At 47.4% G+C, this 21,962-nt stretch overlaps 1 protein-coding gene across 2 annotated transcripts in view; it reads right to left on the reverse strand.

Moving 5' to 3' along the window:
• The window catches only part of Nrp2 (neuropilin 2), a 115,134-nt gene extending 94,106 nt beyond the window's left edge, over positions 1 to 21,028 (reverse strand). For both annotated transcript variants that reach the window (XM_076866675.2, XM_076866676.2), the window contains exons 1-2: positions 20,088 to 21,028; positions 5,286 to 5,463 (exon numbers count right to left, since the gene is read on the reverse strand). In XM_076866675.2, coding sequence (XP_076722790.2) covers positions 5,286 to 5,463; positions 20,088 to 20,160 — 251 coding nt within the window. In that variant the 5' untranslated portion in view covers positions 20,161 to 21,028. The remainder of the gene's footprint in view (positions 1 to 5,285; positions 5,464 to 20,087) is intronic.
• Positions 21,029 to 21,962: the final 934 nt, after the last annotated feature.

A 21,962-nucleotide genomic window follows, 5' to 3' on the forward strand; every position in this document is an offset into this window, starting at 1 on the left:
ATGAATAGGGACAAAGATCCAGTGCAGCTTCCTGTCATCTACCTATGCCCTGGCACCTCCAAAGAAGCAATATCACTAAAGCAATCACCTACACCTACCAGCCTAGCACCCTCCAGGAAAAGGTGATGCAGGAGTTTAGAAATGAAATATGTGGTCTATGCCCTTGGAGAGTTTATGTGAGCAGAACACAGGATGATCGTGTGTGAACAAAAGCAGACAAATCCAGGTCATATAAAATGCTCTGAGAGTTCAGAGTAGGGGCTGATAAAAGAGAACTGGAGGAAGTGAGGAGTAAGAGAGGACCAGAAGGGGAGTGTGCAGCTGGAGGAGGAGGGGGCTGGAGGAAGGAGAGTTTGAGTCCTGGGAACTCAGGGGGGCTGTGCAGATGGAAGATTGCATGTGGTTGTTTGGAATGGAGGGTGTTTACTGTGCTCTCTGGGAAACACTTATGGCTGGGTGGGGAGGGGCTGGGTTACTGAGGTCCAGTGTCTTCCCTCTGTTTACTGTGGACAATTTATCAACCTGGGAAGCTGCTACCGTTTTTAAGATAGAGTCACCTTCTTTGTGAGAAATAGGCACATCTTTTACACAGAGGGCCCTTCTGTTGTAAATAAACACAAGAGTTATTTATCTAGGATGCTCAGCCAGAGGCCAAATGTCTGAAACTTTAAATATGCAGAATGTGAGGTATGGGGAGATCAGAAGAAAAGATTATGAATATCGAAGCCAATGCTGAGAATTCCATTTACTGTCACTTCCACACTTTGTCACTTGGGGTCCCTCCTCAGTCCTTACTCAACTTGAGCTTGACCGACTGAAGCAAACTAGGAACACTGGCCTTGGGATTGCCCTGTCTTAGGGAAGAGCTTGGACCACACAGGCTCCTGATTCCCAAGAGACAGCAAGACCTGAAGCAAAATCCACATACATAAAAAAGTAAAATCTCGCCCAAACAGGGAGATGTAGGAGACAGGCCTACCCATAACAGGAGGGACGAGAACACTATCAGAAAATAGTCCAGAACTTCCTCATGACAAAGCACAAAGATGCCAACACACTTGCTAAATTGTGGCGCATCTATATAAACGAGGCACAGCAACTGCTGCAAATCAGTTGTTATTATCACTCTTTTGCAGAATGTTAAACTGAGGCCTGGGAGGTTTAAAAGATCAATGAAAATACAACTGTAAATCTGTTCCAAATATAACATGACCCAGCTTCTGTCACAAAAAGCAAAGTTTAGAATTATAAACCTGAAGCATCAAGAGAAAAAAATGGAGTCCCCGTAAGTTTGGGTTTTGTTTAAGAAGTCATGGAAGGTGTGGCCCGTGACTTAAAATGTTCTTTATGAGAAACACTTTTAAAAGGAACTTTTAAAATGGAGAACCCTAGGTTAAATGCATTTCTGAATATATCAAAATGAACCCCACTATTATGTATATCTATAATACACTAAAAAAATTAAAATCAATAACTAAGAGGAGCTTTGAAGGGGTATTTTTAGTATTTGGAAACTTCACCATCAGTGATAAGTGGTAAAGGAGATGATTTCTGCACTGAACATAATATTCATGACTCATTAGCGTAGACTTCCTTGTGAGGTCTTTAGCTTAAGAAATGTTCTTTCAAGTCTTCCTAGTGGCCTTTGCACTTCCTAAAAATGTTTTTCAAGATACTCACAGGAAAATGGCTAATTCCTAAAAGGACCCATTCTCTTGATTTTGGTTCTATTTGGTTGGGCCTCTGGGATGGGGTGGGGAACTGCCAGGCCAGTTTGAGGGCTCTGGAATAAGCTATGTCTGATACGCTGGTGAGTGTTTTTAGAAATACATATATTTCAAATTTTAGAAATGGAAAACAAAACAAAACAAAACAAACAGCTCTGTGTGCGTTTCTAAAACCCCAACTCTTCGCTTGTAGGCGATGACTCAAGTGAAAGGCCTCTGTCTGTGGAAGCAGCATCCTCCTACCACCCTCTGCTCTCCAGGGGTGAGATGGCCTCTCTCTGTTTGCCCAGGCAGCCCTGAGTCCTGCCTTTTTGTCCCTCAGCTCAGGAACCTGGCAATGCCAAGGTGGCCTCTGGTTTCTGCCCACAGCTGCTGCACAGGCCCCAGGACAGCCTATGGGTGCTCAGGGCTTGGATCCCCGCGGGTGGCCAGAGGGAGGAGGTGTCTGGGGAGCTCTGCAGAGATGGTGGCCTTGGACTGCTCTGACTCAGGGAAAGTTAAGGCTTGTGAGTGAAATTTTCCAAGCAGACAGCAGCCTTCAGTGGAACAAAATTAAGAGTGGCAGTTAGCGGGCAGGTCTGCCTGGAGTTCACTCAGCCACAGCCTCCACCTTTAGGATGCATTTCCAAATCCAAGGTGCAGAGACCCAGGGCTTGTGGACCTCAGCCAGGACATTCCTTTATATCAGGTCCTGTTCCCAGGTCAGGGAGCAATCTTGGCAGCTAATCGTGTATGCAGAAGGAAGAGAAACACGGGGAGCATGCGGCCCCTGCCATTTCCTCATATCTGGCTGCCTTTTTTTTTTTTTTTCTGACTTTCTTACCATTTCCCCTTTTTGCTAGGGCGTGGCTGCTGCGGGCAGTCCAGACAGTTTCCTTTTGGGAAGTACCTGCCTTGAGGGCTTTGAGAGCCTAATCCAATTTGAAAGATGCCCCAAAATGAAAGGAGAAGGGACCTAATTTCCTTTGATAGAAAGAATTTTGCAAACTCAGGAGCTCCCTTGGAGCAAAAATGAGATATGGACATGAGAAGGAGAAGGAAAGAGAGCAGGAACCTCACAGAATTTCCAAGACTTCAATTAGATCAACTGTTCTTTTCACAAGAAGGCCTTGGGGAGGGCGGGGTCAGGGGGATGTCCATTTATTCTGAATGCAAATGGCCAGGGGAACATGTCAAAAATACCTTGAAGGCTGAGAGGCTAAGAGAACCAGGTTTGTCTTTTCTAAATATAAAAATTAATGAGAGGGTGGGGAGGGGGAATGAAGGAGAAAGCGGAGTGCAGCAGGGGGAGAATTAAGGACTATGCTAGGTGGATGAGGCTTTCTGACAATTCGGCACTGGGGAAAACTGACTCCAGAAAGATTTTTTCGCTGACCTTCCTGACCTTTTAGGTTGAAGCCACAGCTTGGGATGTGGAGTGAGGAGGAAAACAGGAAGCTACTTAGCGAGGTTGAGACGCCAAGAGACACCCTTCAGCACACCTGCTTCCTCTAGTCCAACTTAGCAAGGGCCAATGTCCCTCTCCCTTCTGCACAAAGGCTTCAGCAATCCTGAGTTCTCCCCACCCCTGGGCTGAGTTCTGTGAGGGGAAGGGGTATCCCACAGCCCAGAACAGGGCAGAAAAGAGTTTTTCTGGCCCCTTTGCACTTCTCAACATGTTTGGTGCCATTTCATGAGCTTTGGGGGTTTTCCTTCTAAAAAAACTGTGCCTTCTCTCTCTGCCACTACGAATATACATAAAATGACCTCTTAGCAATTTCCCCTGGAGATTTGCTGGCATCAGCAGAACAAAATTTGGCCCTCAGTGGAGAGAGGTGCTTAGTCACATTCCTCTGAGCTCAGATCCAAGCTCTCTGCTTTATATTTCAGCTGGTGACAACCCTTTGCAGGCCAGCTGAGGCACCAGGACCCAAAATGGCTTTTACAGCACTCCTACCTGAAACTCTTGGTAAAGTTCACTGTCGGTCAGCAAAGTGGAAGCCTCTAGATGCTGAACCCGGGAATGCATGTAACTGAGACAAAGAGGAACTGACGTGTTACCAGATGTCACGCATGCAGTCAAGAGTGGCCCTGGGATTAGAAACTCCATCTTATGACTTTCAGTCACATGTGGCATCCATCCGGGAAACCCTTTGGTTTTCAACAAAGACTACCTCTTGTTAGGAGAGAACCATTCCGTAGGTGCAAAGTAGCCCTGGGAGGATAATAATGACATCGATTCACAGAGCCTTGCAGTCCTGTGCCAGTTAAAGAGGGGCCTTGTTCTTCTGTAGGGAAGCACTGGTCTGGATGTAGGCCTGCTTTGAAATGAAGTTCTTGTGCTCCCTCCCTTATACCTGTCCCACCAGCTGTCCTCTTGATTAATTTTTCAGGACTCACAATGCCTCACTCACAAAGAATGCCCAGACTACTTCTAAATCATATGGGAGCGCTGAACACTTAGCACGGCTCTGATGGCTCTCTGTGGTGGTGCTCATCTGGAGCAGCATAGGAACATTGGCACATTCTTTTCTGCACAGCAAACTTTTGCTTTTGTTTCAACGAGAGGAAAGTATTTAAGAGAGAGCTCATCAGACTACACACAGCTGCATTATTGACATTACAACACCCACCTGCTTCCCTACTTTAACTTAGGACCTGGGAGCTAACATGACATTTTGAAATTCTAAATTGCCACTTGGAATCTCCTAAGTCACACATTTCCAAGGAGTCAGTACTGATGTCAATACTTCAGTATTCTCATCTGCAAAATGGAGATCCTGATGACCTGGGGTCATTTTTTTAAAAAAAATATTTATTTTTTATTTTATTTTTTTTAAGGTGGACACAATATCTTTATTTTACATTTATGTGGTGCTGAGGATCAAACCCAGTGTCTCATGCATGTTAGGCCAGCGCTCTACCATTGAGCTACAACCCCAGCCCTCCCTGGGGTCTTTATAAGAATTGAAGGGATTCATATTTGTAACATAATTAGAAAAGCGCGGGTTAAATAAATCTGTAACACCAGCCTTGAGACTAACCTGTGCAGCTTAGATAGCAAGAATCAAGAGTCTCTTAGATCTACTCTTATAGACCCCAGATCCTTTCCTCGCTTTCTGTAAGGCAACCAACTGCCACTTCATAAAATAACAGGCTGATCCTTCACAGCTGAGGCTGAGGAAGTCTCCACTTGGGGATCCGGCAACTATTTTATTATGGAAGCTGGTGGGGTTCCTCCCTGAAACAGCAGTGGAAACAGAGGTGTCCAGGGGGAAGGTAGATCCAAGAGTAGAGAGTGGGGTCTAATGGTGCCCCCTGCCCCACATGGATACCCTCTCCCCTGCCAGCTTTTAGAGATGGGCACTAATATTTGTACTTCACTCCATAAGGCTCTGTCCTTCAGAACATGGGATCAACTCCACCTTATTTCGCCCCAAAAGGAATGTCATCTGAAGGTTTCCCTCTGGGACTAGGATCCACTGCCACCATTAGGTGATACCAGGGACAGGCATGTGGGGGCGGGGCAGGCAGGCAGCGTGAGCCCCTCCCACCCCAAGTGCAGGGGGCACTGCTTACTTGCAATCATGCTTCTCGATTTCAAAATGAGGGTTGAAGTTGAGGACAATCTTCTGGTTGGGCTCCGGGGCGTAAACAATCCACTCGCAGTTCTGGTGGGAGGGATAATCCTGGGGGTATCCAGGCGAGGTGATGTAGCCAGCATCTTTGGAATTCAGACGACCTCCACAGGGTGGGTCTGGAAGAGAGAACAAGGACCCAAAGAACTTCAAATATGCTTCAGCCTTCACCCTGCCCCCCACTCCCTCTTCCCTTCTCTCCCAGTGGCTGATTAAAACTATTTTACAGGCCTTTTATGGCAGTCCAGGAGACTAACCTACTTACTCATTCAGTGGAAGAGATTATTTCAGCTCATCCCTCCCCGACCCATCCAAACACACACACACACACACACACACACACACACACACACACACACACACGTTACAGAAAATGGTCATAAATATTCCCAATTACATGGTCTGAGATTATGAAAACAAGAAGGCTGTACAATTAGCCTGTTCCTGTCTCCCTTCTTGGCCCATCTTCCTCTCCTCATTCAAACTCCCCATCTCTATCTTTATCTCATAAATTCTTCATTTTTATTGGTGTCTCCCAGCCCAGCTCAGCCTGAGCAGTCAGCAGTCAAGGCTCTGGGAACTGACCATGGTGGTTTTGTGGTGCTGACCCAAAGAGCACCTGGTGACAATTACGTGTGGTGCAAGGAAACACTTTCAGTTTTGGACCAGAAGAGGCCCTCGAGGGTGATTTCACCTTTTTTTTTTTTTCCTTTAAGAAAGAAAAAGCAACCCTCCAAACATTTAATTCTGCATACACCACAAATTTGATTTATTATTTCATTAGACACAGAATGGAAAAATCTGTATTGGAGAACCCACTGGCTCCAACGTGGTTTCCACAAAGGTGCTTTGTGCTGAATGGATGCCTGTGTCTTTCTTTTTCTGTGCGTTTCTGCCCACTGTCCCTCCTGGCTGGTCACCACCACCAGAGTGTGCTGCTGCTTTCTCCAGCGACAGCAGCCATGGAAAGGCACGGCAGGGGGGAGCTGGCCCCCCTTTCCTGAAGTGCCAGGCAGGAGGTAAACAGCCTCTTGTGGGCCAGGAGGGAAAGGGCCGACCTTCAAAGGCAGAAGAGGTAGGCGATGACATTTGAAGAATTTTATCTATTTAGGAGCGAAGTTTGGCAATCCCTAGCAGGGGTTCTTGGGGAATGGGAGGTTTTGCTCAATACCACAGTTAGAACAGAGAGGCGCGAGAGACACAGAAATATTCAGAAGCCTCCTAGAGACCTTCCTGAGATGTGCGCGTCTCTTAGCATCAATCACGATTTAATATCGCCATCTGCATGGAGCAGCATGGGCCTGTGAATTATGTATGACAGCTCAGCAGCCGCCCTCCAGGACGGGGTCTTTCTCCTGTGTTCACTCTTTGAGGGAACGGGTCATGCATTTTTAACTCTACAGGTGCACTTTACCATTCCCCATGTCTGTTGGCATTACTATCTTCCAGACCTCTGCTTCAGATTACCAGCCTGACAGGCTTTAAATGCATAAATGATGGGCATTGTGCACAATGGTGGTTGGGACACAAATCCATACAAGTAGCCTTTTTGGTATTGAGCCTCCAAGAGCTCAAACTGTGCCCTGTTGAACTGCCCAGAATCTAATGGATTTGGGTCCATTTCCTACTGGGCGGAAAAACAAAAGCAAGCCATTTCCTCAGGCTAGCAGACACCACATCATCTTCTACCTAATGACCCTGCACCCTCCCCAGTCCAGGAGGACAATGGGCCTATCCCTCCCACCCAGATGCAGCCACCCTTTCTCTGCAGCCAAATCCTGCAGGCTTCCTGGGTGCCCACAGGACTTGCCCACACTGGGCACCCAAAATCTTGCAGCTGGTCACAGGGTGGCCCATCAGCCCTGGCTCTGGTATGTGAAATAAAGCTGGGAGTGGCCCTCTGAGAAGGCAGAGGTGTGGGCACTTGGATCACCAGCTGCTTTTACCAAGCAGAAGGAGGAGTTCTCGACCAGGTCCAGCTCTTCTGCCAGCTATTTTGCTGAAAACTGGAGCTCTGCCCTGACTCACCCAAACCACACTTTTTGCCTTGGAACTCATCACAGGAAACCTGAGCTGGGCTCCTGTTTAGTAACCGTTATGGTCTCCACATCACCCACAGTCTCCCTGTCTCCACCCTTTCCTTGCTTCTCTCCAATTACCCTTGAAAGAAGAATTGCTCCCCTTCAAGTCCCTGAACCCCAAGCTTAAAACTTAGTAATGAGATCAGGCACACAGATCAGCAATGGAGACAGGAGACTTCCTCACAGGACGGTTTCATTTCTCATCTACACTGGAATTCATTTCCCCACTACCAAAAAAAAAAATTTTTTTTTTGAACTATATAGTATATTCCACAGTTGACAGTCTGCTCTTTCTGTTGTTCAAAAATTACTTAACCAAAGGAAAAAGGAGTAGCCCTTTTCTTTTTTTCTGTCCTTTCTTTATCTGAGGAAAATCAAAGCTCTTACTGAAATATCTGAGAACTTATTAAAACATCTGCTTTGAGTGTGTACAGACAACTTTCTCAATAGTCAAACATTTATAAACTCCTATTCTTGTTTGGATTGCATTCACACTCAGAAACACACACAAACATAGATATTGAACAAACATCAGTTACATACACATATCAGTAATTCACACTTCAGTCCTGTGCACTCGTTCACACCCTCTCAGAACATATCACACATCATTTGCACGGATATATATCCACAGAGATAAAGACTAGGGTTTCTTTCTCTGTTTTTCTTGGAGAGAATAGAATTCTTGTAAAATATCAGTAAAAACAGTAAAGAAAATACACTTAGTCCTTCTACATCTTCTCTTGATAACTGATCTTGCATTTTCAGGGTCAGGGGCCCTTCATTTCTTAAATACAAACATGTCCCAGTAGAAACTAGCTAGAATTTCTGGGGAAGAGATATGCCATCCATTATTATGTAGGCCTTTATTGTGTTCTAAAATGAACTTCATAAATGCTTTCTGTCCTGTTTCAGAGGAGTAGAGAGAGAGCCAAGGGAGAGTTGAACTTAAGGGCAAACCCCTTAAGGCCAATCTCCACATACAGAGGGGAAAATTTCCCCTGCTGAAGTTGGATGACTGAGCCTGTTTGGTGAGTTGACAAGGGACCTCATTCTCCAACTAGTTTGTGAATACCTTTCACCTGGGGCAACTTCGTTTCCCAAAGAAAAGTAGCAAAACCAGGCCTAGAATGTCCAGAGCAGTTTTCTCTTCCATCTGGGAGGGGACATGAGCAGGTCAGGCCAGAGGCCCAAGGGTGAAAGGTTGAAATGAAGATTCTGTCTCACTTTAAGGAAAATGAACACCAAGTTCCAAAGTCACAAAGCCCTGATTCCCTACATCCCCATAGTGACCACTTACGTGTTATAAAATATTAGATGGTTTAAAAATCTTTGCTGATGGTTTAAAAGTTTCTCTCTGGGGGCTGGGGTTGTGGCTCAGTGGTAGAGCGCTCGCTCTACACTGTATGACCTGAACTTGACCATAATGTTTGATAAAGCCTAAGCAGGACTTTAATGAGGGCTTTATTATTTTTTCTTTTAAACCTTTTTATTTAAAAAAAAAAAAAAACCACTGGCATAGGGGCTGGGGCTGTAGCTCATGTGTGAGGCACTGAGTTCTATCCTCAGCACCACATAAAAAATAATGAATAAAGATATTGCGCCCATCTACGACTAAAAAATATATATATTAAAAAACACTGGCATAAAACTGTGTACAGTTATCCTGTATTACATGGTATTTTGAAATCTATACATTATGTAATAGAGAGGACTTTTAAATAATCAGAATTACGATGGCTTCACTGTGTGACAGCAGGTCAAGAACAGATCCCTTGGTTTAGTTTAACTGAAGACAAACCCAGGGAAACTTGGTCACTGACTGGAAGTGGAATTAGAGGGACAGGCTGTTTCAAGGTTGTGTGCGGGGGTAGTGGGGGGGCGATGGGTAATGGGACCAGTGACTAGGGAGGGAAGGGAGGGCTTGACAATTAGCAAATTAGAGCACCTGGTTCATAACTCAGTGGGACCTTCCAGGGTCTCAGCTGTGTCACCTGTAACTCAATGAGTGTGCAGCTGTCAAATACTCTTAGAAGTGGTGCTTTTCCCTCCGTGATCGAAACTACCCAAGGTACAAAGCAGATGGAAGTAGAGTTCTCCTTGGCTGCTGGGAGGCAGGGAGCTGTGTAGAGTCCGGGCCTCGCAGGGTCCCCCTCATCTCCTAGGCGCTTCTCTGCAAGTGCACTGGGGACTCTAGGAACACGGGGTGAGGCCCAGTGAGCTAGAGCTCTGTTCCCTTGTTATTCTAAACACTATGGGGAGGGGACAGAGGGAATGATCAGGGAGGTTGGCTTCTCATGTGCAGGAACCCCCTCATCTGCGGTTTCACGCTCCGTAGTTTGTTACCTGTGGTCAGCCAGCATCGACATGGCTTTGTCATGGCCTGATGGCCATTTCTGAGGTCACGGGGAGGTCAAACAGTAGCCTCATGCTAGGTCATTGGCCTCAGTCCGTCATGTGGCAGTATACCACCTCACAGCTGCACAAGAAGGGTTAGGTATTTTGAGGAAGCCCACAGCCACATAACTTATATTATAGTATGTTATTATAATTAATCTGTTCTGTGATTAGTGTTTAATTTATAAGATATATCTTATAAATTTATAAATTAAACTTTATCATAGGAATGCATGTATAAGAAAAAAACACATGTGCAGGGCAATCCAAGGCTTCAGGCATTCACAGGGGTCTTGGAATGTGTTTCTCACACCTGAGGGCATTTGGAGGAGAAAATTAGTCGGTCTCATTCCCTTGGAAATAGTGCACTTTATTGACTTTACAACTTCTTCTTTACCCACAATATCATCTCACCCCATCCATATCTCCACAGCATTATTTTTATTTAATTATTAGTAGCAAGGCAAAGCAGAAACTCTTCTGCTTACTTAGAAAGAGAAAATGTTATCACCATGCCACTTCACTCATTCCTCCAAAGCAGTTGACCAGAAATAGGATTGGGTAAGGATTAAGAAGCCTCAGAATCACATTTAATCTCATTACTGGCAGGCTGTGTGACTTTGGGGAAATCAGCAAACCACTCTGTACCTTTGTTTACTCATCTCTAAAGTGGAGGGAGTAATCCAAAGGGCCAGTTCCAGTTCTGAAATTCAAAGCCTATAGTGAGGTATGGAAAAAGAGCCTCTAACCCATGGATTGAACCAAAAATTCAAAAGGTTCTCTTACTTCTAGACAATAAGGCATTGATTCAAAGTGTTATCTCTGTTTTATTTGCTTGGTGAGTTTGAAGTAAAACTTAGATCTTGGGATGGACATGTCTGTCTTGCATTATGGAAAGTTCAAATGTCTCTTTTAATCACATTAGCTCTACTGACGTGAGTGAGTTTCTTTTCTTAACTAAGTTTGTGGTTGCATATTTATAAATATTATGGATACACAGTTCAGTGTGTGAGCACATCAACAATCGGTCTGCCTGAAAAGAAGGACCAAAAGGACTGTTTTCAAATCCCTCACCTAGATCATCAAAGTCTTTTGCTCAGGGCTTTGACCAAATTTTGCTCACCAACCCAGGTTAAGCTGCTTTGGAAGAGTTATTTTTGTGAGCTGGGGCTGGATTTTGTTTTATGCAAAGCGACTTCAGCCTGTCACAAGACAGTCTCATAAAATCCGCATCTTGGCTTAAGCTGGGAAGAAATGAGCCAATCCATCAGCCCAGGAATGCGCCGGTTTGACCACATCCTAAGGCAGCTAGGAAGGGATGCAATCTATTCAATTTATGAGGCCGGTGAAGGCACAGCAAATGGGAATCCCTATGAACTTCTGCAAGGGTGAGGTTCCAAATCTGAACAAAAGCACCTTCTGGGAAGGGAAGAGAGGACGAAGACATCGCTGTCTATGCATGGAAAGAGTAAGGAATGAAGCAAGCTCTCTCTTCCCCAACACCTCCTACAGACAAAGAGGAACCTCACTGAGGAGACAGCTGGAAATTGGGTCTGGAAATAGGGCCTTTTGAACATCTCTTCCCCTCAATCTGGATTCTAAAAATGAACCCTCATTTAATCGGTAAAATGTATGTTTGATGTGATTACCTCCCCTGACCTCGAATCCTGCCACCTGTGGTAACCTTGTTATTTGTCATCTTATATCATAAACAAATGCAATTCCAATAGGGCAGCCGATCTAATATCATTAGTTTATATTTATGTCTACTCTTTTCCAGTCCTCATTGCAAATGCAATTTTGGTGTCATTGATGAGAGATCTGGGATTATGATTTCTGGCCACTTTAACAGACATTTGGGGAAGGAAACAGAATAATTTTGAGGACTCTCCAAAAACTCACAGAGAAAAATGGTAACAGAATACCTATTTTTCATTTATTATGATTAATGAAAGCTTACGTTGAAACGCCAATGGCTCCCCATTGGTTAGCACATGAAACCCAAACCTCTTGGCCTTGCAATTTGGGCCTTGCATTAAGCCCAAGCTATTATTTCTAACTTTATTTGCAATTATTTCCAACCACACGTTCTAAACTGCTGCTTCTGAATGTTCCTCAACAAGCCCAGTGTTCATGTCTCTGCCCTCTCCGATCCTTTTCCCTTCCCCTTTATGTCTTTTGGGGGCTCTGAAGCACCCATCCTCTGCCTTCCTCACCTCCACACCAGGGGGACCAGGGGTAATCTTTCCTCTCCCTGTCTCTCACAGGCAGAAGCTCTTCAGCATCCTCTAAGGATTGTGGGAGTTCAGGATGACCTTATCCACTCTGCTGTGCCACTAGCAACTGGACAGCATAACTCCTTTCTGATCTGTCTTTGGCAAACCTGGTGGAATCAAACAGAGGGTCTTTCCCAAAAGTCAGATTCATTGAGACTGCATAAATTAATAATTTAAGGATGAACTAAAATAATACCAATAGTATCACTACATCTCACAAATTTTGAGAGCTTCATCACAGATTATTCTGTTTCTCCAGTTACTATCTTCCCTTCTCCACCAACTAATAAACGCAAAGTTTTAGTTGGGAACTGAGAGTTTAACCAGCTAGTCTGGGATAATAATACCTAGGCCTAGATCAAGGTGGACTTAAATATGAACTGTCTCCTAGGACACCCTAACCTTAGATAATTATCAAGTTTGACAAATACACACACACTTTAATTCTAATAGTAGTCAAACTAATTTATTCTGAGGTTTTTGTTTTTTTTGCCTCCTCACTCCCAAAGGCAAGTTCTAAATATCTGTTGCCAGTAGCACCAGGAAAACACAAACTATTACTTTATCACTAAAGCACTTGTGGTGTGGCATTTTCTCCTACTTGGTTTCAGTTCATTTCTCTCTACTCATCCCTCCCCATGCCCCTGTCTCTGGCCCCTAATATGCCTTTGGGGCACATCTGTTTTATTTTTTTCCCTTTATCCAAACAATTATTATTATCATTCGGCCCAGTAATTTGCAATTCCCTTTATCTTCTTCCCTGAAAGACTCTCCAGAACCTGGTGCTGTTATCAAAGCATCTTTGGAGGCAGGGCTCAGGGTACCAGGGACATGTGCATCCAGCTGGCCCGCAGCCGCATCCAGGGCAAGCTACTGGGAAGGGCTTTCCTTTTGTTATTCCCAGCCCCCCTCCCGTTTTTCTGGATTAGATCATGACTCTTTTATGAAAACCCAGAGGGAAATGGGATTATTAAGAGTCTTGCTGGGTAAAAGCTATTTTGTCTTTCTGACGACTTTTTTTTGAGTTCAGCTGCTGAGAGGGGCCTTAAAGCCAGAGCAGAAGTTATTACCAATTGAGAGAGCGCCTTAAACACTGCGTTCCCTGCTGAGCCCACTTTCAGTGATGAAGGATGGGAAGGGAGGAAAGGGAACAGAAAGAAGAAAGGGAGATTAAAAACTAAAAAAAGAAGGAGAAGACGAAGAAGAAAAGGTGGAGGTGAGAACACAGAAAACAGCATAAGGAAGAGAAAATGCAAAAAGAAAAAGGAGGCATAAATCTAAGACGAAAACTCAGCAGAGAATATGGGTCTCTGAAGAACAGTGTGCTGAGAGATAATCTGGTACTTATAAAACACAGACAAAGGTTTAGTGGGGAAAGAGCTAAGAATGAATAATTATTTACTTATCCCTCCCCCAATCTCATAAAAATAAAATAAACTTACCACAATGGTTAAAGTGTACTTTCTACGGTCACAAGACAGCTAACCCCACTGAAGCTGTTTGGATGATTAAATGACTTCGGAATTGGCTCACTATGTGTCAAAACAGGATTCCACGTAGTTTGGCAGAGCACAGCCACCTTCTGGGGCAGTTATCACTATCCAACACATTTTACAGGTAAGGAAACTGAGGCACCACTGAGTGATTAAGTATCCGATCACACATAGTACTTGGATCACAGAGCTGCCAAGTGGCTGAGATGAATCTTAAACCTAGGTGGCCTGGCCCCAGTGATTCAGAAGCTGGGAAGCACAGTGACAATTGACAATCCCCCCCCCCAAACTTCTCAATGACAAACTTATTTGGTGGCATTTAAGGAAAGACAAACGTTTTGCCAGCTTGAAAACCCCCTTTCCTCTGCCCATGCCAGCAATCTGCTGGTGTGAACAATGAGAGATGTGTTCGAGGCTGGGGTGTGAGAGGGCTGGAAGCACTTAACACTCCCCCCTCCCTGCACACAGAGGTGCTAGCTCCTTGTCATCCCTGCCCCCTTTCCTGTGGCTTGTGGGGAGTTGGGAGGTGGGGGAATGATGGATAGGATGCTCAGGTCTGAAATTATGGATCATAACATCAGGGGATTTTTGTCAACACCCATTTCTCTTCTCATCCCCACTCTTCCCTCTCCTAAATGCCACATTGTTATTGTTCTACTGGATGGGAGCAGCATTTTCAGAAATGGGGGATTTATTTTTATAGCACAGCTGGTCTGCCAAAGGTCACATAATTTGGCAACGTTCCCAGTGGTTAAAAATTAATTTCTCCTTATTAATACAACCAAGGTCCCATAGGATGGAAGCTCAGTCTTATCTAAACTTGACAGCTTCCTAAACCTTTACAAGAAGATTTCTCCTGAAGGGCCGGCCACAGTACAAGGCCAGTGTGTCCTGGAATCCAACCTTTCTGAATCCTGTTAGGTAATGAAACCATTAAGCCCTCAGCCACTTCTCATCAAGGCAGATAAAGCTTTGAAAAATGATGTTGGAGCTATGGGGGGCGGGGGAGAACTTCTGTGAAATCATTCAATAATGAGGTGAGCCTCCTCTCCTTCTCCTCCTCCTCCTCCTCATCGTCAAACAAACAGCTAAGTCCTCACCTGGATAGAACACGATAAGGACTAACTTATGGGGATCAAAACATATATCTGTCACTCAAAGTGGGTTCCTCTTTTGACAAACGATAGTCAGATGTTAATGATGATACAAAGCACTACTTGGATGTCACTTTTCAGGCCCTTTCTCATTGTTTTAAGAAACTTCAAAGTGCTATGCTTTGAAATTACAAATTATGCAATTATAACAAATTTAGTTATAGATCTTATTGACTTTTATTTACGATTCTGGAAAATAGGGCAACTCATTTTATAAAATTAGAATGAAGTTCCCATGAGCTGAGCAGAAGAGGTGGGTTTTATAAACAGAAAAGGGCTGAGGAAACAACAAACATGAGTTGGCCAGTTCAAAGTTACTTTCTTTATGGGCTTAAAGCAGAGGGGGCATCCCTGTCAGCCACTCAGGTAAACTGGGTCTCCTTTCATTGATTGCTGTGACTCTTCTATTTCCTGAAATTTTTTTTTTTAAAACTGATCTGGATAAGAGTTCAGTTTGATAACATGGCAGCCAGCACCCAGCATGAGTGACTCCACTCTGGTTTGGTTTGGTCTTCTGAGGCTTAGTACAGGAGGCCATCCAAAACAACGGCCTATAAATTTGACATAACATGCTTTTGTTCTGTTTTTAGAAACTCACCTTTAGTTTCTAAAGTCTTTCCAAACTAGATCTTTAGAGAATATATTCTAAGAACCCTATACCAGTGAACGGGCCTTTTAAATCCTGTCCACTCAGAACTGTTTCAAACTAAGTCACCCCAAGTCTATTCATTTTCTTGACTGCTTCAAAGAACAGTTGCATGAGATAAAAAACACCAGGGTCCTCAGAATGATCTAGTCTACAGTGTCTTTTCCCACTGATTGACTCCTCTTACTGTTAGTCACATTTGTGCCTAGGAATATTTGTACTCCTAACCTTTTCTGTACCTAGAAGGCAGAACTGGCTTTTCTGTTGCAGAATATGGACTTTATATTCAATAGCAGGGGACCAGAGTCATTTAGTAGGCAGTAAGAGTCCTGTCCGTATTGTCTGGGCTCCAGTCACTACAGCCTTCCAATCTTTCAGTTTGCCAGTTGAGTGCTCTGTGGCTTAAGGCTCCACAGGATGACCTAAAACTTCAAACCCAGGTGCTTCACAGTTCTACAGGCGCATCTTGGACAAGTAGGGGCTTGCCCTGGAGCCCCGCGGGAGCTTTCCCCCTTCCACTGTTTTGCACTCTGTGCTCCTTTGGCAACTGCCTCCAGTGCCTGCTTCTGGGGAAAAGTTTACTGGGCGCTTATATAATGTGGGCATGAGACCAGTCCCCAGGGCCCAGAGCAGGCTGTCCCTGTAGAATCTACTTTGCAATTTTACTTGCACATTTTTATGCTCACCCAATGGCTATCCCACATTTCTGGGGACAGAGGCTGAAAGAAATACTCCTCAAACCAATACCTGGCGCCTAGACCATCATTGCTTCTCTTTTAGGATTTGTTTGAACTCAGACCTGTCTCCCACAGCCAATTTACACCTCTTATCTGATCATCCAGTCCAGACGGAAGGTTGAATTGACCGAGTCAGCCCGTGTCCATGACAATGGTGTTAAGCCCAGCACAGATCAAAGCTCTCCGGGGAAGAGAGGAAGGGGGAGATGGTTAGGGGGTACAACTTCTTTTGGCCCTGAGCTAAGCCATAGGTCCCGGAGGTGTGAACATTAGGACTGGAAGTTGCCACCATCGCAAGAACCCGTAGTCAGGACCCCAATGATTCCTTGAGCTATTCCCCTACCTCGCCCCATCACGCTGAACTCTAGCAAAGGAGAGTTCTGTGGTCAGGCGCTGCGGGGTAATGGCTAGCGCCAGGGGGCTCTCCTCTCCGTCAGAAATAGGAAGGAAGAGAGGCAGAGGGAGGGAGCTAAGCAGGGAACACGCGCCAATAAACCAGAGCATTGAACCACTACCCTTCCAGAAGAAATTCAACCGGAGCCGCAGAAGCTGCAGCACAGATGGGCGGGATCCTCTAAACTTGGTCTGGAAAGCTGATTCTCAGCGCCTCCGCCCCTGAAGATTCCCAGAGGGGTGATGAGTCCCCCCCACCTCGCCCATCTCCATCTCCATACATTAGCGCTACCGGTGGCCCCCAACCAGCAGCCGGGCGCCGGGAATCTGGTGGGAAAGACTAGCTGCGCAGCCCGCCCGAGGCGAAGGGTGGGGGCAGCCGTTTAATCACAGCGCGCCTGGCCTCCAGTAACTTGTGTTGATATTAAAAAGAAATCAATCAGTGAAAATGAAGCATTGGCCGTGAATACTGTATTTTTCTCACGTGGAAAAGCAAAGAGTGAGGCAGCGGGGAAGGGGCGGGAGACTCGCCGACAAATGCAGAAGCTGATCGGGAGGAGAGCCGCAGCCGCGCTGTAACTTTCTGGCATTGGACAGAGTCAAGGAAATGCCGCAGGCTTCTCCCAGGGGGTGTCCTTAGTCAGAAGAAGGAGGGGACAAGCCTGAAGGGGTTGGAGGCGGCTAGCTTCGCGGAGGCTTTAGCCTCGGTTTTGCTTTCTCTGGGAATATTTTTGCCTAATAGAATGTTTATGGATTGCTCAGCTCTGTTTCTGCTGCGTAGCCCAAACAAATCGATGCGGCGTTAGAGACGGCGCTGGGGGTGGGGTAGGGTGGGAGGGAGAGCTGGGGGCCACCACGTCTCCACCACGTGGATGCCTGTGCGCCGCGTGCTCTTCACCTGTTTCGTCGCACTGGCGGGTGCTCTGCGTGCAGCGCTTCTAGACACTGTGCAAGTTGCGCGCATTCCTGCGGCTCTGGGTGACTCCTTCCCTCCCCTCTCCGCCCTCTGCTCTGAAATTCCGCCCCAGCTTTCCGCCACCCAGCTCGGCTGGCGCTTGGGTCTTCGGCCTTGGGTCCCTGCCCCTCTGGGCCGGCTCTCTAGGGTCTGCGGTGAGCTTGCGGTGCAGAACGGAGTGCGGGGGCAGGAGGGGGCGCTCGGAGCCAAGTCAGCCAAGCTGCCCGAGTGCCCTATCCGCGGCGGGAGGGACAGAGGCAGGCAGCTGCCATGTGGCAGGGCGGCGTGGCGAGGAGAGGAGAACCTGGTGCGCTGCGCCCCCAGGTCCTCCCAGCTCAAGGGGCCGCACGCTGAGACCACTGGGTTATTTGCTTAGTTGCTCCCGCGCGCACATCTTCTGCCCTCTTTCCCCTGATTCCTTCTCGCAATCAGTTTTCGCCGCCACTGGCTGCGGCTGGGAAGGCCCTCCTCCTGGCTAGCTCACACCGGTGAGTCAGAGGTCGAGCTTGACCTCGCCCTTTGCCACCCGCTGCCAGCTACCCGGGTGCCAGTCGGTTACTCTGGCTGAAAACCTGAACAGCACACGGCTTGCATCCGCCTTTCGGGGACCCGGAGAATATCTACTCTGGGCAGGTCTTAGCTCTGGGTCCCATCCTGAGTCCGAGGCCTCCTAGAGGGTGACCTGCTCCGCGCTCCCTGCTTCAGAGCTTCTCTGGAAGTGACGCAGCGCTGCCAGGGTTGGGATGGGAGGGGGCTCTGCGGAGAGCGCGGGAGGCAGGTGGCAGAGCGGGAGTGGGTCCGAGCGGGCGTCGCACATACACGTACACACTCCATGCAGTACTCAGGGACAGATGTGCGAACATCTGGGGTAAGAAGATGGCCCCTGAATCTTCACAGCCCCTCCTGCTTCACACAGCACACGGAACCTTAAGTTGTGTGTGTGTGTGCGTGCCTGTTTGTGGTGTGTGTGCCAGTGTGCGCGCACTCGCGCGCCGGGGCCTACCGGAGTTGGCGCCCGGATACATAATATACGGTGGGCTTTCTCAGTGCGCGCGCGCGCGCGGACACAGACACAGAGCAAATCACATAAACATACATAATTTACACAGCATCCAAGTCTGTGGGAGGTAATTTGATTTTGCTTCAAAGATGGTAATTTATTAAGGCAAAAAAGCAATGGGAGGCCAGAAAAATCTCCCTAAGTCGGACCTGTACCCATTCCTTGGATACGATTTGCAGCTGCCTGTAGACCCGTTTCAGCAGAGAAAGAGCTGCAAACGGTTGGATTTGTGTGGCAAAGGCGTACCTCTGTCTTTCTCTCCTTCAAAAACCGAAACCAGAACCCAAACACCGCAGCTTAAAGTGGCTGTATGTGTGTGTAGGGGAAGAGGTGAGAACCAGTTTACTGGTTGCAAAGCTTCTCCTTTAGGATTTTAGCCAGTGTGCTGCTAAGAGGCCCGGAGGCAGCAGGGAGTTAGCCCCACCACTGCGGCCATATCTTTGAAGTAAGTGCCTTGTGATTGAGGCATTTCCAGAAGTGCCCCCTCTTTCCTCCCTCCCCCACCCCCCCATACACTTTTCCCTTATCCTCAATCACCTGTGGCAGCTGCTAAGAGTTGTGTTGTCAGATTCCAGACTGTTCTTAGAGGGGAGAGAAGCTCACCCTGGAGAGTGGCCCCAAGAAGGAAAGACTACCCTCGCTGGATCCCTGAAATCAGAGATGTCTTCTCATGGACTGTACCCCTTGCACTCCCGAGAAATGCTGGCCCAGGACTATTCTGGGCCTCACAGTGCTTATCTCTGCAGTGTATGTCCACACACCCTTTTTGGCAAGGGTTGAGTTCAAATTCCACTCAAAACTTTCAAACCACTTCACAAAAGTGAGAGACCTTTGAGGGCCATTCAGTTGTTTTATCTAATAATTTAAAAGAAGAATGCATATAACTTACTTTCTCTGAAAAAAACACGGATGCAGGAAGGAGAGCAGAGGCCACCAACCACCTTGGTGGCCAGCAGTGCCCAGTGGGAAAGCCCCTATCTCAGCCCTAATCCAACTTGTTCCACTAGCCTGTGCCCTGGAATTTTGAGGCATATCTAACTCCTTCTGCAAAGAATCCACTGCATATGAAAATCCAAACTAGACTTGTCTTTCCCAAGCCCTTCAGTTAACATTGCTCAATGTAGCTAAGAGGAGGGAATGCAAATGATTTATATTTCACTGGCTAGGTTGAAGAAACTCAAGGGAGATGTGTTCTGCTTCAAGACAGGAAAAAAAAAATCCCCAAAAACTGTAATGCAAAGGCTTTGTAGTATTTTTAAACCTTTGATTCAGTCCATATGTGACATCTGAACACCGCCAAATTCTGTTACAACACACACACACACACACACACACACACACACACACACACACACGCTCATAGCAGGAGAGAAAAGTTGGGTTTTAGCAGCCTTGGTGGGGTAGTGAGGGTTGGCTGGGATCTCTGTTTAATATTGAGTATTGAGGGAGTCTTTTCCTGAGCCGTACTGCGTGGCCTTCCTGCATTAGCCATTGCGTTTAAAGTGGAAACCATGTTGAAATGAATAGAAAAAAAAACTTTGAGGGGCTTACCTGGTTGGCCTCTCACTTCGTGTCCTGAAAAGTAGAGAGCTAAGAAAACCCAGGTGAGAGGAAACAAATCCATTTTGGAGAAGGAGGCTTTCTCCAGGGCTGGGTTGGTAAGATTCTTGTTTAATTATAAGTCTTTGTGTTTTTCTTTTATTTTCTTCCTGGCAGTGGCTTCTGCAAAGGTTTCTAGTGGTCAGCGTTTCTCTCCTGGGTCTTGGCGGCCCGTCTTCACCTTTATTCTCGCCGGAATCCCCACCTCACCAGGAGGAGGGTAGCTTCTGAAATCGGCAGTGAGGGAGCAAGCCGGGAAGAGGGGACCGGTTTCCTCTCAAAAACAAAACGCATCTATGTTCTCTTCAGTTCCTCAAAGTGTCATTTCCTTTATCCTATAGCATCACGAGTATTTCCCGAAAGCCCAACGTAAAATAATAATAGTAATAATAAAAATCAAAGCCAAGACTTGCCTTGGGCATCACACGGCCCCAGGCAGCTGTGTGATCTCAGAGGCGTAAACTGACACACATCCCCGGGCACCCGGACCGACACGCGGGCGGAGGCACCACGGCCGGACAGACCGTGTGGGAGGCGGCCGCCCCGCTCTTGTCCTCGCCGGGTTCCCCTAGCGGGAGCCTCCCCCAACGGCTACACCCGCTTGGCCAGCCTCTCGAGGGGAGTGTGAGGAAGGAAGCTGCTGGTGCTGCGGCTGCGGCTGCTAGCGCTGCTGGTGCTGCTGCTGGTGCGGCGGCGGGGATCGCCTGGGAGTGAGCGAGCCCCTCTCCGAGTTCGCTCTCGCCCGCCCTCACCTCCACCTCGCCCAGCGCCTCGCCGAGTGTCTGAGCGTCTGAGGATGTGCTGGGGGCAGGCTGCGGGCTGCCGCCTCGCTCGCCTTCTCTGCCTCCCCTCCGGCTCCCCCCTGCCTTTTCAGGCCGAGCAGCATGTGGATGTCAGAGCCGCGGCAGAGCTATCCGATTACGCGCCGGCTCAGGGCCCGCCCCTTCTGTGTTCCTGATTAAAGAGGCAGCCGCGGAGACGCGCGGCGCAGAGCCGAGAGCCGCGGCACCCAGCTCCAGCGGGGCGGAGGCGGAGGCGGCTCCCCCCACTCCCTGGCCGCCGCCCGATCAAAGTTAAGGCAGCCCGCACCCGCCCGCCCCTCTCCCACTCGGCACCTCCTGCCCGCCCAGCGCACCTCTGCTCCTGGCCCTCGGTGCGTCACGCCCCGGGGAAGGAGCGCCCCCGGGCACCTCCAGGGCGCTCTGCCCTTGGCCGCACCGCGCCTGCCGGAGGGAAACTCCGCGGAACCGGAGGAATTCCTCGTTCCCCCTAAATTCCGTGACTCCGATGCCACACACGCAGCACCCAACACAATACCACGCGCAAGGGCGTGATGAGAGGAGTTGGGTGGCGTACGGTGTTTGGGGTAGGCAACCAGTCGCCAGCTTAGCCATGTGTTCGCACAGGCAGCAGTGCGTGGCGGCGACACACACCGTCAGCCCGGGATGAATAAACCCCCAAACACTCCTTGCGTTTACTACTCAGATCCTTTGTTGTGTCCCAAACAGCCTCCAGTGCTCTCTGGGCGAGTGTTTAGTTGTGCTTGAGCTCTTAACTTGTAACTATCACAAGAAAGGCTTTTCTTCTATAAAGAATTTATTTCTTCAGGTAATTAAATTGAACTCATCCCAGGTCCACCACCCACAAGATTTCTCCTCAAAAGGCTACTGTAACGACTTCTGTTCAAATTTCCTTCATGGAAATGTGGTCACGACGTTGAGAAAAAGAAAACAGCATTATGCCAACTATTTTTCAGTGGAGGCGTTAAAACTGTTTAGATGGAGCTGCAAGCTAACAGTTGGGGAAATACTTGGATCTTTCTGAGAA

Source organism: Callospermophilus lateralis, chromosome 9 (assembly GCF_048772815.1).
Source record: "Callospermophilus lateralis isolate mCalLat2 chromosome 9, mCalLat2.hap1, whole genome shotgun sequence".
NCBI classification, from domain to species: domain Eukaryota; kingdom Metazoa; phylum Chordata; class Mammalia; order Rodentia; family Sciuridae; genus Callospermophilus; species Callospermophilus lateralis.